We start from the raw sequence: 19,557 nt of genomic DNA on the forward strand, positions 1-19,557 counted from the left end.
TTATTCCAGAAAAGCAGGGAACAGACTCTAGATTTAACTGAAGGAAGAGTACTTGCCTGTATTTCTTTCCAAAATGATGTGTCCACGACAGAATTGGAGGAGAAGGGGAGAACTCGAGGCTTTTAGAGCTGTGGCTACTGTGGGGTTTTGACTTTGGGAAGCGGTGCAGGTCCCTCTGAGGGAGTCACCGTAAGGATATTTGGTGGGGTGACAGCATCCATCACAAAGAGGTTGGGAGACTTACGTGCTTCCTCAGGAGGGTCCTGAACTTGCTTTCAGCCCAAGATAAATCACTGTCACCCTGCAGCCAGGCACAGACAAACATGGAGGCTACTTTTGCTTCATTAAAACAAAAAGACCCACCAGGTTCCCACAGAGGTGGTTTCTGCCTCTTAGAAATGACGGCATCAACTGGTTCACCTCCATGGGGTGCCCTCGGCAGGACTTCTGGGCTGAGGCATTGACGATCTGTCAACCAGGATGCTGTTTCTGGGGAACAGGTGGGGAAGAGGTGGCGGCTCCTCAGGCTACGGGAAGTGATGCCCCTTGGAAGAATAGGAGCATTGTCATGATACTTGACAGGCACCCTGTCTTCTAGCGACTCTGCAAGGCACGATGATAATCATTAACCACAGTCGGCTCAGTTTAGCATGGCAGTATTCACCAGAAATCAGCAGAGATGGGAAAGCTGTAAAAACACAGTGTTTTTTCTCCCCCCTTGTAATCTCATACGTGTTTGTTACTACAATGGGGTCAGAAAACTCAAAGTGCCTCTTAAGAACAATGGGCTCTGGATTCATAAAGCTGGCTCGAATCCAGAGTTGTCAAATCTAGTCTGGGTTGCATGATGCTGTTTATTAAAGCAAAGTGCTGTGTGTGCTTATTGAGACAAAAACACACAATATTTACTTAGATGTCAATAGTCATCATTTTATACTATAGATGGTATTATACATAGATGTGGCTCAGCAGTAAAGAATCCACCTGCAATGTAGGAGATGCAGGAGATATTGGTTCCATCCCTGAGTTGAGAAGATTCCCCTGGAGGAGGAAATGGCAACCCACTCCAGCATTCTTGACAGAAAATCCTATGGACAGAGGAGCCTGGTGGGCTACAGGGTTGCAGAGTTGGATGCAACTGAGCACACACAACATACATAGTAACCCATGTACTGTATGTGAATTAAAATATATTTTACTAAAAAGTGTAACAATCTTAGCATTTTCAAGTCAGATGCTCAGGGTAAGCAACTGAAATGAAATACAATCAAAACAGGCAAATAGGAAGACTTTCATTTTTAATGGCAAAGTCATATGTCATCCCCCCTCTGCTCCCATCTCTGTGTGGTGGATCCTCCACCTACAGTTGGCTGTCTTGAGCCCTAACCCAGAAGTCCCAACATTTTGGCACCAGGGACCAGTTTTTGTGGACGACAGTTTTTCCATGGATGGAGGAGGGGGGGATGGTTTCAGGATGATTCAAGTGCATTAAATTTATTGCGCACTTTATCTCTCTTATTATTACATCAGCTCCACCTCAGATCATCAGGCACTAGATCCTAGAAATTGGGGGCCCTGACCTAACCCGCTCCGTATCCACCTGAATTTTATCCCAGGAGTCCCAGCCGCATGGCTGCCCGGCCCTTGGATCCTCACTTGTCTGTCCTGCAGTGGCCTCCTGCCCTACGTGGAGCTGGGGCTACTCCAGATATTACGATGGAACATCCTGCTTTGTGTCGTATTGGTATCTCTGATGGAGACCCTGACCTCTCACTTTCCTCCTCTCAGCCTGTCCACCCTGGAGGTGAGATGCTGAGCTCTGTGGTTCCTCTGCTGGGTCAGCGTCTGCTGCAGACCAGGAAGGAACCAGGTACTTCTCTGACCTGACAGCATGTGTGACCACCATCTGCAGCTGCCCTCGCCACTCCTCAGCCCGCAGCCTGCATTCCTCAGGCACTGGTGTTGGTCCAGATGGAGCCTGAGTTGGCTGAACTGCCCACATAATGTACTGGATGCAGTTTACATGACTTCCAGGTCCTTCTGGTTCTGCCTGACCCCTCAGCCTCAGCCCCCAGGAAGCCGCTGGGTCTGTGGAGCCCCAGGCTTCCTTACTGGGTCACTGGAGAAATCCCCAGTCAATACCCCATGGGAGCAACTTTTGACCAAGGAGAGACAGGAAGCCAGGAGGAACTGGAAGAGAAACTGCTTGCCCTTTTGCTCTCTAATGGAATGTTCCAGACAGAGTACAATGTTTCCATATGGTCTCCCCAGTGTGTGCCAAGTCGCTTCAGTTGTGTCCAATTCTTTGTGACCCTGTGGACTGTGGCCCACCAGGCTCCTCTGTCCATGGGATTCTCCAGGCGAGAATATTAGAGTGGGTTGCCATTTCCTTCTCCAGGAGATCTTCCCTACCCAGGGATTGAAGCCTAGTCTCTCATGTCTCTTGCATCAGCAGGCAGATTCTTTACCACTAGTGCCACCTGGGAAGCTCCCAGTCTCCCCAGAGACATCCCATGTGCTCCCAGTCTCCCCAGAGACATCCCATGTAACCAAATAACCAGTTCTGTTTTCCTGCAAAGTCCTGGCCTGCCTGGTAATGTCCTGCCTTGCATCCGCTCTGCCTTCTTCCCAGCCTCACATCACCTGCCCAATCTTCTCCTTTCCCTTGAGGAAGAGCATGGAGGCTCTACCTGTGGTGCCATTTCTGGGGAGCTGGATTGGAACGGACATCATGACCTGGATGGCAAGATGTCCTGGCAGAAGGAGGGGTCCTCTCATAGGCCAGCCACCCTAGGCTCCACGCCATCCACTCATCACTTTTCTGGTCCCTTCTGGTCTGTGGTTGAAGTTCAAGCCTGTGTCACTCCTGCAGTCAAGCAGGTTATGGCAAAAAATGGGTGGATTCTTGGATATTTTGGTAATTATATGCTATGGCCATGTGTTCAGGGGCCTGGAACCAGAAGAAGAGGTTTTGGCTTAATAGTTATACATTCTAGCAGCCCCAAACAGAACAGGTTCTCTCTGGCAGGAATGGTGAGTTAATGACAGGCTTGTAGAGAAGCTAACCTTGGGCTGGTGACCATGCTTGGCAAGATAGTAAGGGGCAGTGATGCACAGGCTTGATTTTGCAGGAGGATCGATTCTGTGAAGACATGCTTACAGCATTGATTGTTTCTTAAATATTTACCAATTCACATTTTTAAAGATTGCAGTATTGTTCTTGTTACAAGGGCGATTTTGTGAAACAGACGCCATCAAAACATCCTATGGGGACCACCCCCACTCTTTGCCTCAACGTACTTCACGTGGGCTCGAGGCTCATGGATTTCCTGAGGCTGTGAGCAAGATACAGTGTATGTGTGTGAGTGCTGTTTGGGGAGCATGTTCATAGCTTACACTGGCTCTTCAAAAGGGCATTAGACCTAAATAAGTAAGTAGATACTTAGAGACTTCCCTGGTCCCTAAGTCCAATAGTTAAGACTTTGCCTTCCAATGCAGGGGGTGCGGGTTCAATCCCTGGTCACAGAGCTAAGATCCTACAACCTCTCGGTCAAAAAACCAAAAAACAGAAACCAGAAGCAATACTGTAACAAATTCAATACAGGTTTTAAAAATGGTCCACATCAAAAAAATCTTTAAAAAGTACTTAATCAATCCTTGGTCTAATAAAAAATATTTATAATCTGCCTGATATGAAAGAAATGAGCCTAAACATTCAGAACTCTCGACAGGATAGCACTTGTTAGACTCCCTCCTCCCTCCGCCCAAGTCACAGTGAAGGTACAGGGCCTTTAACAAGGAGGCCCCAGGAAACTTCTTTTTGGATTTCTGACTGTTTTTGTACACTTAAAGATGCAGAGAGGACCTCTGTCATTTCTCCCCAAAACTGCTCCTCTCACAGTCTCCCCCGGTCCTTCTCTAGCCCAAACCGTTGCCTAGCCTCTCCCTTCACAACCCACATCTGATGCTTCACACACCCTCGGGCTCAGCCTGTACCCCAGCACTGCCACCCGACCAGGCCACACTGTCGTTCCACGGGAATGCTGCCATCGCATCCTCCCTGACTCTGTCCTGTTCCCCTTTTAGTTTCTTCTCAAAAAAAGCAGCCTGACCAATTCTCTTAAAATGCTACTTCTTTACCGAAAAGCTTTCTAATATCTTCCCATCTCACTCAGTGAAGTCTAGAGTCTTCACAGAGCCTGCAGGCCCAGAGTCAATCTGCCTCGGCTCCCTCCAGGACCCTTTCTCCACTGCTCTCCCCTCGCCCACTCTGCTCTGCCACACAGGCCCTCAGGCTGGGCCTCAGACATGCCAGGTGACCTCAGGGACTTTGCACTGACGGTTCCCTACCTGGAAGTCTCTCCCCTCTGACCACTGCAGGCCTCCCACCTGCACCTTCTTCAGGCCTTCGCCCATGGACCCCTTCCCCTGCTTAACTTTTTCCTTCCCAGCACTTGATCTCCATCTGAAGCCCCATGGTCTCCTCCTGACACTTGATCCAAATCTGATACACTCTCTTCTTCATTTACCCATCCCGCTTATTTTTGTCTCCTCTGCTGGATTACAAGCTCTCCACAAGGTGGAGGGGGGACTGCTGTCTGTCTTGTTCACTGTGGTACTCCTAGAATAGATGCTCCGTACACAGCTGGTATTAAGTACCTGTTGAATAGATGGATGACTGAACAAGCAAGGCTGTCACTTGCATTTCCATGTATCATGTCTAACAGTACACATCTCCCCCTTTCTCCTCTGAAGGGTAAGGTGTAGCTGGTCTGGTCCCAGGTGGTCTGTTAGTACCGCCTGCCCTTACACCCCCATCTGGCAGCACCTCCTTCTTTAATCCTTCCTTAACCATGACAACGTGGCCCAGCAATAAGACAGGAAACTAGTCAGCTGGGACCTGATATATAAATAAGACTCTGTGTAATCGCCAACATGCATTACTGTGATACACATTTAAAGTGCATCTCAACTACAGGCACCCATTTTTTTTTTCTTTTTCTGACTTCAGAATCCTCCGTGTTACTTGCTCCTAATTCCTAGCTGAACCTGACTGTGGCAATGGGAAGTGAAGCCTGAGGACGACCCGGGAATAACCAACCTAGCTTCCCTGTTTGGCCCTTACATTATGCTGAACACAGAAGGTTCCTCTCTGTGGAGTGAGCTTCTCCCACTTGGGGCGGCGTGGGGGGGACGGGAAAGGCTGACACAATACAGTGGGGTTGAAGCACCAGTGGGATCACACACTGCCACAAAGGCTTGGCTTGGCCAGCTGCCTCCTAGAGGGTAGATTGCAGAAGCTGGCAGGGACTCCACTAATTATCAAGGTGGCTGCATGGCTGTGAGCCATTGTCCAAGCCATCCAGCAGCAGACGGAGCTCTGCCAGTTCTCCGAACACAGGATCTGGCTAATTTGATTAACATATGGTGGAGACAAAGTGCGTCACCGGTTTCCTCTCCCCCGACAGCTGACTTCTGCAAGCTGTTGTCTCCTCATCTCCCACTGTGATGCCCCGTGTTTGCATCCTCGTGCAGTGGAATTGATATTTTAAAGGATACAAAATATCTTAGAGATCAGAGAACAATCCAGTGAAAACTTACTTATTGTTTTGCAAGAAAGTAACTTTCCTCATTGGGAAAATGAGCTGGCCACTTACTTTCAAATTGGCCTGACCCTGATGCTCTGGACATTTGTAACTGACCAGGATCGGGAGGATCACAGAGCCTCCTACTGGGTTTCATAACAACAGGGTCTCTGGATGTCATGAGAAGCCAGGAAGAGGTCCCCAGATCCCTTGCAATAGACAAAGGGCTTTTCTTATTGGGGGCAAAGCTAGATACTCATTAAAAATGTTTTTTCTATTATTCTTACCAGTTTTCATAGAGTTGCATGGCTTGTTGAGTGCAAATCATTCACATAAAACACAAATGTTCTCCTTGTCCTCACCACCCAAAACCCACAACAAAATTGATTATCATCTTATTGTATGAGAGATCCAGCAAAGCTAAAAGGCTGAGTAGTAGAATCAGCAAAGCTATAGGTCTTGGTTCATCAGTGAGAGAGAGAGGAGATGGCATCACTTGATAAGGGTGAACATGATTAAGGAAATGAGAATCAACACCTCCCACTGGGTGGTTTTTCTCAGAAACCTCAGGCTACCCGCTGTCCTGTGTGCATCTGTCCTGGGTTACAGTGTAGACAGAGAAATTAATTTGTGATTAAGACAGGCACAGCACTTAGAACTCTATAGACTCAAGACTCTAGACTCAGTAGCAAAGACATGGAAACAATCTAAATGTCCATTGACAGATGAATGGATAAAGAAGATGTGGCATGTATGTATGTGTGTATATACATATATATTGGAGTGAGGGGTATGTGTGTATGGCTCAAACAGAAAGAATCTGCCTGCAGTGCAAGAGATGTGGGTTTACTCTCTGGGTTGGGAAGATTCTCTGGAGAAGGAAATGGCAACCCACTTCAGTATTCTTGCCTGGAGAATTCCATGGACAGAGAAGCCTGGCTGGCTACAGTTCATGGGGTCTCAAAGTGTCAGACACAACTGAGTGACTAACACACACACACACACACACACTGAAATATTACTCAGCCATAAAACAGAATGGAATAATGCCATTTGCAGCAACATGGATGGACTGAGATTATCATATTAAGAGAAGTAAGTCAGAAAGAGAAAGACAAATACCATATGATATCACTTATATGTGGAATCTAAAATATGACCTAAATGAACTTATTTACAAAAGAGAAACAGACTCACAGATATAGAGATAGAGATATATCTCACAGATATAGAGAACAGACTTGTGGTTGCCAAGGGGGCCAGGAGAGGGATGGATTGGGAGTTTGGAATTAGCAGATGCAAGCTATTATATATAGAACAGATAAACAGCAAGGTCCTACTCTACAGAACAAGGAACTAGATTCATTATCCTGGGATAAACCATAATGGAAAAGAATATGAAAAAACATATATGTATAACCAAATCATTCTGCTATACAGCAGAAATTAACACAGCATTGTAAATCAACTATACTTCAATACGATAAATTTTTAAGAAAGCTTAGTTAAAAAGAAATTGTGTCCTTTACCCATTCTGCACTGGCAATTAGTATTTTGAAGAACATTCTGGCTGACGAGTAAGGAGACCTGACCTGAGCTCCAGTTCTGCTTGTGACCTGTAACAGGTGGAGCAGATTTTCTTGCAGAGAAAGAGGGGCTGTTTAAAGATCACATGAGTTATGATGGCAAACTTTTACAAATGTGAAAGCTGCAGAAAAATGAAATAACTCTCATAACCACTGCATGTGAGAAAGGTTTCCCACAGTCATAACACTCCTTCTGATGAAGTTTAGATTTAACACAGTCACCTCCAGAACACTGGAAGGGATGAGAGAAGGTGGATAGAGGCTCACCATGCTGTTTTCCACACTGCTCGGCTCAGCTTCTTCCAGTGTGGGTGGTTGCTATGTGCAACTACTTAACCAAACTCAGGGAAGGTCCAGGGGGTTAAATAGCACAGGAACTTAATAGATTTACTTTATTTTGGGAAAACAAGACAAAACAATCTAAGATTTTTTTTCCCTAAAGGTCACTTCCCCCTCCTGCTAATACTAAGAATTTCCTCCACCTAAGATGATAGCTGTTTTTTCAAACGTAAGATGATAGCTGTTTTTTCAAGACAGCCAGGGCCGGAGGAATGGAAGGATCTTAACCTATTCTCTAAGCAGTTCAGCGGATCTCAGTATATTCAGAAACGAGAAGAAGCTGGAAATTTCTAGCTGTTGATCAAAAGATCACCTTGACTGTCAGTTAAAAACCCCAAACCAAAAAATCCGCTTCTTTTTACAATGGCCAGTGGATTGTTTTTCCAGTAGTAGGTTGTTTGCTTTCAGCCCCTGGGTGGCATTGTCTTAGAACCCAGTCCTGCATGCAGGGAATTGAAAAGGCAGACTTTACGATTATAGCTTTTGATTTTGGTGGCTGGGGACATATTTCACTTTATATCATGCTTTTTGCTTCCTTTTCATTCTCTTCAAATGATCAAGAGCTTTGAGATCCTAAGCCTTCACGTTTATTAAAATTACTTTGAAACTCTTAGCTCATTACTGTGTTCTTGCCCATGATTTAGAATCCCTTAACCAAAGAGAAATAGCTCTTTTCTTATAGGAAGTCCTTTTTACCTTCTATAGCTTTGCATAGAGAATACTCCCCATCAAAGAGGGAAGAGGTTATCTAAATTATTGTTCACACATACAATGGGATACTTTGCAGTTGTTAAGAACTTTTAAAGACAAGTTAATCTACGTGCATTTATGTAAAACGATGTTTAAGAATTTTAATTGAAAAGAACAAATTGTAGAATAGCATGCATAAAGAAAATGTAGATGTGTGTGTAAGATATGCACAGAATGTTTCTGTAAGGATACACAAGAAATGGTTACAATTCTTGTCTCTAACGAGGGGTAAAACAGGGATTGGAGAGGGAAGGAAGACTTTTACATACTATTCAAGCACTCTTTGGTGCTGTTAGAATTTTTTCAAGTCTTTTTTTTTGTAATATTTATTTATTTATTTGGCTGCACTGGGTCTACACTGTGATGTGAGGGCTCTTTGATCCCTGGCAAGCAGGGTCTTTAGTTGCTGCATGTGGGATCTAGTTCCCTGACCAGGGATCAAACCCCGGCCCCCTGCATTGGGAGAGTGGAGTCTTAACCACTGGACCACCAGGGAAGTCCCAAGTGTTCTTTCTATAATACTGTAATAAAGAAGGAAATCTTTCCATCATTCGCAAGCAGAAAGGAGAGGTGTGTAGGCATGGCATTTGTTGAAAATAGGAATAAAAAGGGAAATGACCCACTCAACTCCTGGTGGACTTTTGATTTTTGGTATTTATATTTAACCAGTCAATCCTAAAGGAAATCACCCGTGAATATTCATTGGAAGGACTAATGCTGAAGCTGAAGCTCCAATACTTTGGTCACCTGATGCAAAGAGCTTACTCATTGGAAAAACCCTGATGCTGGGAAAGACTGAGGGCAAGAGGAGAAGGGGACGACAGAGGATGAGATGGTTGGATAGCATCACCAACTCAATGGACATGAGTTGGAACAAACTCCAGGAAATAGTGAAGGACAGGGAAGCCTTGCATACCACAGTCCCTGGGGTCGCAAAGAGTCCGACACGACTGAAGCGACTAAGCATTCATCTCAAAGAGTTTTGAGATCCTAAGCCTTCACGTTTATTAAAATTACTTTTCAACTCTTAGCTCATTCCTGTGTTCTTGCCCACCCATGGGCAAGAGACTGCCTACCCATGCATAGCTGGTAAACAAACAATGTTGTGATAGTTTCAGGTGAACAGCGAAGGGACTCAGCCACACATATACATGTATCCATTCTCCTCCCAAATTTATTTTTAATTGGAAGATAATTGTTTTACAATGGTGGTTTCTGTTGTACAACAGCATGGATCAGCTGTACATATATATCTCTACCGTCTTGAGCCTCCCTCCACCTCCCCATCCTACCCTTCTAGGTCATCACAGAGCGTGGAGCTGTGCTTCCTGTGCTATACAGCAGCTTCCCATCAGCTATGTATTTTACACATGGTAGTGTATATATGTCAGTGCTACTCTCTCAATTCATCCTATGTATTTTTTTTTTTTTTTTTTTTACTGCTCAGAAGTCTTAAGCACAGAGAGAGGTGTACACAGGAATAGCGGCTAAACTGATGGTAGAAAGATAGGGTACCTGAGCATCAGACCAGTTACTACTCTTCTCTTCCTCCAAACCTATGAAAATTCCACATGGTACCCAATTTACTAGGGGACACCCGCTGCACTGAAAAACGTTTTTCTCTTCCAAGGATGGAGTTTGAGCAACCATCTCTGTCGCCCTCTATTCTTCAACAGGCAAGACAACAGCTCACCGTCATTTTTTTGTTGTTGTTGTTCAGTCACTAAGTCGTGTCCAACTTTTTGCCATCCCATGGACTGCAGCACACCTGGGTCCTCTGTCTTCCACCATCTCCCGGAGTTTGGTCAGACTCACATCCATTGAGTCGCTGATGCTATCTAACCATCTCATCCTCTGCTGCTCCCTTCTCCTTTTGCTTTCAATCTCTTCCAGGATCGGTCTTTTCCAATGAGTCGGCTCTTTGCATCAGGTGGCCAAAGTATTGGAGCTTCTTCTCTGTGCTACCATCACATCCCCCAGACTTATTTCTCAGAGTCTGTTTGGCTCCATTATCCCTCCCTTGTCTGCTCCTGGAGCTCCATTTCTTGCTACAGTCCACGTCTTAAGCTTCCATCATACTCAGCTACATAGGATTCTTAGCGATCTCTAGCTTAATGGGATTTAAAGAAGCACACAAGGAAAAAAAGGGGAGTACACGAGGAAAGCAAAAATTCCTACATGATATAACCCATAATCTACTCTTTTATTTCTTGATGATGTTTTGACTGGAGCTCATTTTTCTAGAAGTTTGAAGCATTCCATCCCTCATGAGAAAAAAAGATCCCCATATCCTGGAATTCTAGTTCTCCAAAAAAGAAAACTATATTTTTGTTCCTACTTCTTTGACATTTAAGTCCATTTTTTCCCCCTCCTTCCTCCCCAGCAATTCACAGCTTTAGGGATGAATCATAGCCATGAACCAAGATAACTAAAATTAGCCAAGTGAGATGGGGCAAACATTTTGTTTGAGGTTTTCAACTCCCATCTTCTCTCAGGAATGTTGGAGAGGAGGCACTCCCACACTCTTGTACACGGTTTTTCTTTCTTCTTTTCCATTTTCTGTTTTCCAAAGGCATCTCAAGGGCTTATTTTTGAGGCTGGTTTTCATCAGCTACTTAATGTCAGTGATTATGTCTTCTGACAGGTACGGCCTAAGGTCAGTGGAATGTTCTGGAGTCAGAAGGAGTCTTGAGACAATGAGCTTCATCTTCAGGCTTCAGAGCTCCTGGAGCTACACTCTGGGGACCATCACCTCTGTCACTCCCTTCTTTTCTCCCACAGATCGTAACAAATCCCTTCCCCTCGCCTCTAGATTTTCCTTCTTTCTTCACTATTTTTTTGAATTTATTTTTTAATTGGAAGAAAATTGCTTTACAATGTTGTATTGGTTTCTGCAGTACGGCAGGGTTAAGCAGGCATAGTTATACACATGTCTCCTCTCTCTTGCGCCTCCATCCCCTCCCCCACCCCACCCCTCTAAGTCACCCCAGAGCACCAGCCTGGGCTCCCTGTGTTATACAGCAATTTCCCACTAGCTACCTGTTTTACACATGGTAGCATTTATGTGTCGATGCTACAATGTTCTTCATTATTAACTAACAATGATTTGAAATGACATATCACCTAAGAACATTCGTATTTTTGAAAAGGTCTCCTGAATGTTTAAGAGTAAATTCTCAGGCAAGGAGGACAGAGGTTTGGAGGCCTGAGTTCCCTCAAAGCAGGTCACCCCAGCTTGGCTCTGATGAAGGATTTAAGTCTTTTACTTGGATTGGCTAGAATATGCTGTTTATTCTGGAAAGGAGACAACTGTCTGCTCCATGATTAGTCAAAGCTATGTCCAAATCCCAACTTGGACTTTTATTCAATAGACTGTAAGAAGAACATTAAAAAAATAACGGTAAGTGAGCTGTCATCTAGAAGATTCTCAAGTTAAATTCAAATAAATGTCCATTAATCCTCAGCAAATAACACTTTAAAATCTGTTCATAGTTCTTTATCCCTTTATCCAGAAAAATTTTCTCCTGGAAAAATAATCAGTCTCTAATATTATAGACTTTGAAACTCTTCCAAAATCGGTGAGAAGGGCCCCAAGTGTTTGTACTTGCCTGGCTCAGGAAAGGACCAGCCAGAGCTTCCTGCAATATTGATAAAGTAACAAAAGACTTCAGGAAGATTTATATTCAATCCTAAATGCCTTAAGGGCAGATAACTTTTCATTTTCAGGATGATTAATCATTGAAATTATCATTCTTTTTCTAATCCTGAAACTTAAAAAAAAAAATAGCTCTGTGGCTTTTGGCAATGGTTTCATGTCTCTGAGCTCTTCCCCACCCCCCTCCCTCAAATTAAATGAGAGTCTTGTGCTCTTAACTTGGATGGTCCACTTAGATGGCTCCCTCTCAGACCCACCCCAGGCCCTTGCAAACAGCGTTAGTGGATCCCAGTTGTGTTAGTGTTAGTTCCTCAGTCGTGTCTGACTCTTCGTGACCCCACGGACTGTAGCCCACCAGGTTCTTCTCTCCATAGAATTCTTCAGGAAAGAATACTGGAGTGGGCTGCAGTGCCTTCTCCAGGGGATCTTTCTGACCTAGGGATCGAGCCTGGGTCTCCTGCATTGCAGGAGATGGATCCAATGGATCCCAGCTCCCCTCCAGATGAGTACAGGGTTCTGGGCCTCAGAACCCTCCTCAGCAGAGCTTCAGCCACACTTCTCAGTGACTGGCCTTTGTACAGGGTGCTGTCCCTCATCTTCTTGGTCTTGAGGAAACTTTTAGCGCTAATGTCTATGTATTGTTATGATGAAGCACAAAGCACTGGCAGTTCACAGTTTAAAGACAAAAGAAGGTAGTGTTGGTAAACAAAATAATATGAGAAGAGACAAATGGAGTTGTTCTCCTACAGCTTTAATTCTGGGGATTTAAAATGAGTCCATTCTGCATCAGGAGCCCTAAACTGTAGCCTCTCGCTGGAGTCTCTTGTTTTGCTTCTCTTTTGTAGAAGTTTCCTTTCTCTCTTTCCCCCCCTCTAGCCAGACTGTGTCCTCAGCTGTGTCTTCACATTCTACATGCCCTTCTGCCCACCTGCAGCTCTTTGTGTTCCTCCTCTTCCCAGAAAAAGGAGGGGCACAGGCTATGAAGAGGGGAGCAGGGCGATTTTTTTTTTTTTACCTATGGATGTGAACCATATTGAAGAACACAGCCATGTACATCATCCCTGCTTAGTCCTAAGTGGAGGAAAATGCCTCTATTTTCCTTTGCTGTCTATTTTGCCCAAATGCTTTGACATCCCTCTCCAGTCCCTCCGTAACTAACATATAACAGCACATGCTCCTTCCAATGGGAGGGTGAACAGCCTAGTATCACCTGATGCTACAAACTTGTGAGTTTACATCCTCAGTGACAAACTCAGGATACTTTCCCATCTCTTCCTGACCATAACACTGTCTTCTTTTGTCTTCTATTCTCTCAACTACCTGCAACTCCCTAAAAAATAAGAAGTGGAAAAAATTTAAAACAGAGAAACTCATTCATTTACTCATAGGCAAATTATTTAGATACTTTCCAACCTTCTTCAAGAAAAAACACAAAGCTCGGTTAAAAGACAAACAGTACCTAGTATTATTTTGTGTGCTTTTAACTTTTAAAAAGTATATGTCTTTCATTCTGCATTTGGTATTTACCCATATTGGTGTACGTGCATGCTAAGCTGCTTCAGTTATGTCTGACTCTTTGTGATCCTATGGACTGTAGCCCTCCAGGCTCCTCTGTCCATGGGATTTCCCAGGCAAGAATACTGGAGAAGGTTGCAATTTCCTTCTCCAGGGGATCTTCCCGACCCAGGGATCAAACCCAGGTCTCTCATATCTCCTGCGTTGTCAGGCAGGTTCTTTACCACCAGCGCCCCCTCTGGCACCATTTAATAGTGCATTTTATGACTCTGCCACAGTTATTTATCCCTGCCCCTGCTGGTATGTATTTAAGTTGTTTCCAACTTTTCACTATTACAATACTGCTACAATAAACATCAATGAGCATCTAAAAATATAGACAAAACCAGTACAATAAATTGCCTATTATATTTAGCCCCTGTCATCATGCCCAGCTTAAAAAAAAAATAGGTTTGTATTTGGGGTGTGAATACCCTCCTCCAAATGAGATGGGCATGTGACTCTTGTAGTCTGTACCCTGTCCTCGTCTCTTGCTATAGAATTGCTCTTTAGAAAAGCCTGTTTGGATCCTGCACTGTCCCTGCAATGATCACAGCCTCGGAGAGAAAAGAACATATCTTTGAGGGAGCTGAAGGAATGAAAGGGAATTTAGATGCTTTTTAGAGAGAAGGAATGGAAAGTTTAAAATGCAGGAGAGAGATTTCAGTTTTAATTAGGTTCTAAGTGCCTGATCAAGTACTCAGGGCTCACATTAGTTTTGTTTTATCGGTGTAACTCTATACATGAGGCTTTCCCCACTTCACAAATGAGGAATCTCTGTCTTAGGAAGATTCAATAACTCGTCCATGGTTCCACATCAACTCAGAGTGAAGATGTGAGGCCCGGGGTTGAAAGCAGAAAGAATAAAGAGCTGGCTGGAATAATGGACTCACCAAGACTACTGAGGTGAGCAAAAGATGCGACAGTGGGTCCAAATGGAGGAGAAAAGGAAAACCAACGGGGTGCTCAGGAAAAGGAGCCATTCAAAGCACACTGGGAGAATGCAGAACGGATTGAGGGAGATGTCAGGGGCTGCAGTGAAGTCAGTTCTGACCTGGAAGTGCAAGCAGGCAGATGTGCAGCTGAAACAGGAAGGGCCTTGAGAATATCTTGACTCAGGCTTGGCTTGGGGTGAAGAGAGGAAGGAGCGAATGACCAAAGGAGTGAGGAGATTCAGAGTTAAGTAGGCGTTGGTTGATGTTTCCTGATAGCTCAGTTGGTAAAGAATCTGCCTTCAATGCAGGACACCCTGGTTCGATTCTTGGGTTGGGAAGATCCCCTGGAGAAGGGATAGGCTACCCACTCCAGTATTCTTGGGCTTCCCTCATGGCTCGGCTAGTAAAGAATCCGCCTGCAATGTGGGAGAACTGGGTTTGATCCTTGGGTTGGGAAGATCCCTTGGAGAAGGGAATGGCAAACCACTTGAGTATTCTGACCTGGAGAATTCCATGGACTATATAGTCCATGGGGTCGCAGAGTCGGACATGACAGAGCGACTTTCACTTTCTTTCTGGCTGATGTGACTCCTGGGGTGGAGCCTGGGTTCTGCTCCCTGGAACAACTTCCCTGGTCCTTATCCATGTTGTTCAGCTCCGTGGGAGAGTCCTCCATTTCTGTTGTCCTCTATGACCACATCCAAAGTATCCAAAGTACACATTAGGAAATATTGGCTCCTTGGAGCCAAGAGACATTTTAGGATGTCTCTCTTTACTGTGTCTTTTCATTGTGATTCTTTGGGAAGTAGGTCCTCTCAAGATCATCATAGTCAACTTCTTTTTTAAAAAAGTAATTTAAAACATTTATTTGTATTTATTTTTTGGCTGTTCTGGGTCTCTGTTGCTGCATGGGCTTTTTTTTCCCCTAGCTGCAGCAAGTGGGGGCTACTCTCTAGTTGTGGTGCGTGGCTTCTCATTGCGGTGGCTTCTCTTGTTGCAGGGCACAGGCTTCAGTAGTTGTGGCACGTAGGCTCAGCCGTTGTGGTGCACAGGCTTAGTTGCTCCGTGGCATGTGGGATCTTCCCATATCAGGGATAGAAACTCTGTCTCCTGCACTGGCAGGTGGGTTCTTTACCACTCAACTACCAGGGAAGCCACATAGTCAACTTCTTACCTACTGGTTCCAGTGAGTTCCATGCAGCAGGCATCGCACTCGTAGACCCCTTGGAGATGCAGTGACCATCTCTGTCCCATTTGCCTTCCTACCCTCCTGCCTCTCTATCTCAGACACTCTCAGCTTACCAACCTATCAACTGCTCTTCTCTGAAGCATTTTAATCTAATTAAAAAGATTTACTTAATTGTATCTTCATTCTAAATCATCTGATTTCACTCAAAGCATGAATAATGGAGCAAGGGAGTCATTTTTTATTTTTAACATAAAAAATATTTATTTATTTACTTTTGGTTGCACTCGGTCTTCATCGCTGCACCCAGGCTCTCTCGAGTTGTGGTGCATGGGGGTTACTGTCTAAATGCAGTGTGTGGGCTTCTCAGTGCAGTGGCCTCTCTTGTGGAGCATGGGCTCAGGAACTCGTGCTCAGTAGTTGTGGTGCTTGGGCTTAGTTGCCCCAGGGCATGTGGAATCTCCCTGGATCTGTGTCCCTTGCATTGGCAGGTGGATTCTTAACCGCTGGACCACCAGGGAAGTCCAGGGCCATGTTCTTGATCTGAACATTGCCACATGGGATAGTTTTCATCCTATCTTCATCACTCAAGGGCTTTCTCAGATTTACCTTTTACAAACTGAATTGAGATCAGTTGCTTGTTCCACTCACAAAAGTCCACAAGTGTCTAGACTCTTCTTATTCCCTTTCATTACTACTTGTATTGTAACCAGTTCTCTTCCGAGCCCATTTCAAAGTATGGAACACCATGTTGAAGACAGCCAAGAGCAACCAACAAATTCTGTTAACAATATGTTTTGCAACAACTTTCCCTAGAGTTACTGAGTTCATTTGTTACCTCACCCACCTTCCATGTTCTAGATAACAATTTACCAAATGACTCACCACTGCATAACATGGATCAGTATGTACCAGCCTCTGATAATTACCTTGTTTCCTGCTACCAAATCCTATAATCAGTCATATATTTTAGTTCATTTTGTTGTTACATGAGTACTCCATTTCTAGTACCAATTTCATATAAGTTAGGATAGGCCAAGTTTGGCTTTGTTGATAAACAACTGCAAATCACCCAAGTTTATTTCTTGCTCACGACTTCATTTCTTGGACGTGTTTCTTGTGTCCATATCTTGAGCTGGCAGGAGGCTCTGTTCATTGCGTTCACTCAGATACCCAGAAAGACAGAAGGTATATATCAATCGGTGCTCCCATGGTCCTCGAATCAGAAAAGTGGACCTGGGGAGTAGGGCCGCACTTCCTGGAAGTCATACACAACACTTCTGATCAAAGTTCATTGCTAAAGCCACGTACATGATCACGCTGATTTCAGAGAGGCAGAGAAGTGCAACATTGCCACGTGCCCAGAAAAGGAGAGCTGGGTATACGTGGTGAACAGTAAAAATAATGGTACCTTGAAGCCATTCCCCACCATATACCCCAGGATTGCCATCTCCTTTTTATCTGTTCATTCAAAAAAGACTTAACAATAGCATGTTGCTCAAGAGCACAGGCTCTGAGGCAAGATGATCTGGGTTCAAAACCATAGCTCTGTAGCTTCTAGAAGGGTTACTGTGGGAAAGTTATTTAACTGTTCTGTGTCTCAATTTTGTTGTCAGTTTTACGTGGATGGTGACATATCCTACCTCAAAAGTAATTGTGAAGATTGGAAAAGACAGCGTATGTGAAACACTTAGAACAGTGCCTCGCAATGATCAGTGCCCCTTTCACGTTAGCCGTGTGTGTGTGCATGCTCAGTTGTTCAGTCGTGTCCAGCTCTTAGTGGCCCCATGGACTGTAGCCCACCAGGCTCCTCTGTCCATTGAATTTTCCAGGCAAGAATACTGCAGTGGGGTGCCATTTCCTACTCCAGGGGATCTTCCCAACCCACAGATCAAACTCGTGTCTCTTTTGTCTCCTGCATTGGCAGGTGGATTCTTTACCACTAGCGCCACCTGGGAAGCCCATTCATATTTATTAGTTATTACATCATTATTATGATTGCTGGCCACCTACTATGTGCTAAGCATTGGGATATATCAGTAGTCAGGGTTTTTAGTAGGATAGAACTTACAATCTAATGGTAGAGAAGAGTAGAAGAAAGTTTCCATTATTTTCAGTCTTCCTCTCAAATTTAACCTCTCCCTGTTGGCTGTTATTTCTTCTTCCCAAGAACTCTGGCAGCACTCTGTTGAAACCTTTCTCAAGGTCGTTACAACCTTCTCACACACTTTCCTATTTTCTCTGTACACCATGTCTGAGGGGGTTCAAGTGTTAGCTAAACATGATTGTGGGGACTTCCCTGGTGGTGCTTAAGCTACGGGCATGCACTACAGGAGGCATGGGTTCCATTCCTGGTTGGGAAATTAAGATCCCATATGCTGTGCAGCATGACCAAATATAAAATAAAGATGATTGTGAAGCCCTTGTCACAACCCCAAGGAGATGCAAGCAATGCTACCGCACCATTACACAATCCCTATAATGCTACAGTGCCTTGATCAGTAGCTTCCCAGAGTAGCTTTACCTGTAGATGTTGAGTTGAATTGTCATCTCACACCTGCCCCCCCCCCCACCCGTCGGCTGCATCTGTGCTGGCTCAGACTCTTCACCCTCCCCTTCAAGCCTTGCCTCTGAAGCCGTGGTTCTCTGAAAGCTCCCTGTTCTTCTCAATTCCACTGAGCATCGCTAGCCCACCTGGAAGCTGGGAACTTGGTCTGGCAGGTGCATATTAGCAGGTTAAAAATACCAATGCAGTCATGCCTCGTACTGTCATCCACTCTGAACATGAATGTATTTCCCTCAGTTCATCTGGGGAATCCCATTCTTTCTAGTTCTGTGGGGAGGAGGGGAGTGGCTGTAACAAACCAGCACTAACTATTCCTTTCAGAACTGGAGAAGCGTTCTCTTCAGTGATCGTGTTAACTGCTTCGCATGCTTTCAAACTCATCTGTGAGCCCAAAGGAACCAATGAATAGGAAACAAATTTGACCATCCATCCTGACCACTAAGAATATACTCATTTGCTTTCAAGCCTATTTTTCAAGATAAGTAATTGTGGACAACAGTTCACCAAGTGTTTTCAGTACCTCTCATCTGATTCTCCCAGTGGCCTCAGAAGGAACTCAGCATTGACTTTAAACAATACAGATAAACCACTAGGCGCCACTGATCTACACTATTTTATCACTCAATCATCTGAAAAATTCAAGAGTCTTTTAAGGAAGCATTGCCCTGCAGGTTTGATGGCTAAACAACCAACCAAGAGTGGGAGTACACAGACACCCTCATTGATGAGAACTCCTAATTCTCATTAGAAGCCATTCTGGATTGTTGTAAACTCTTCTTGGAGGTTGATGGTTCAGCCTATGCTCCTAGACACCATGTCTTTGAAGGCACTGGGCTATATGTCAGACCCAAGGTGAAAACCAATAGACTATTCAATATATATCATGCTGCTCCACCTGCGGGATGTTGTTTGCCACGCTGACTCTAGAAGTTGCATGATCGGATCATAAGGGATAAAACAGGAAGTGGGGTACCAGAAGTAGAGTATTGGAAACACTTACTTGAGAGTGGTGAGTTCTGTGAGGGATGGCTGAGTCGCCTTGAGATAGCTTTCCCTTCGCGCAGCCACTTTGGGAGAAGGCTTGGGACTGGTGTCTGAGTCACCGCTGTCTTCATCTCCCATGGCCTTGATGTAGCTGCCGCTCCGCATTCTTCGGCAGGGGATTTCATCATCTTTACCTCGAGGGGTGTACCCTGTCCATTCATCCTGAGGGACCTATGCAGATACAAAACAGAGAGTTCATTCTGTATAAAAGTCTACCTTCAGGACTTCCCTGGTGGTGCAGTGGCTAAGACTGCTTGCTCCCAAATGCAAGGGGTCTGGGTTTGATCCTGGTCAGGGAACTAGAGATCCCACATGCCACAACTAAGACCCAGTGCAGCCAAATAAATAAATACACAT

At 44.7% G+C, this 19,557-nt stretch overlaps 1 protein-coding gene and 1 long non-coding RNA gene across 19 annotated transcripts in view; one reads left to right on the forward strand and one right to left on the reverse strand.

The window, feature by feature from the left end:
• The window catches only part of DLGAP1 (DLG associated protein 1), a 762,891-nt gene that overhangs the window by 199,185 nt on the left and 544,149 nt on the right, over positions 1–19,557 (reverse strand). For all 11 annotated transcript variants that reach the window (XM_081561948.1, XM_081561958.1, XM_081561955.1 and 8 more), the window contains one exon: positions 19,157–19,371. In XM_081561948.1, the coding sequence (XP_081418074.1) occupies positions 19,157–19,371 (215 nt within the window). The remainder of the gene's footprint in view (positions 1–19,156; positions 19,372–19,557) is intronic.
• The window catches only part of LOC145534450 (uncharacterized), a 343,726-nt gene that overhangs the window by 97,191 nt on the left and 226,978 nt on the right, over positions 1–19,557 (forward strand). For 2 of the 8 annotated variants that reach the window (XR_014074631.1, XR_014074633.1), the window contains one exon: positions 5,012–5,870. The exons of the other annotated variants lie outside the window; for them this stretch is intronic. This is a non-coding gene — a long non-coding RNA (uncharacterized LOC145534450). Of the gene's footprint in view, positions 1–5,011; positions 5,871–19,557 lie in introns of those variants that run through there. 8 annotated transcript variants of the gene reach the window in all.

Source organism: Giraffa tippelskirchi, chromosome 14, assembly GCF_054371585.1.
Source record: "Giraffa tippelskirchi isolate mGirTip1 chromosome 14, T2T-mGirTip1v1.2.pri, whole genome shotgun sequence".
Lineage (NCBI taxonomy): Eukaryota > Metazoa > Chordata > Mammalia > Artiodactyla > Giraffidae > Giraffa > Giraffa tippelskirchi.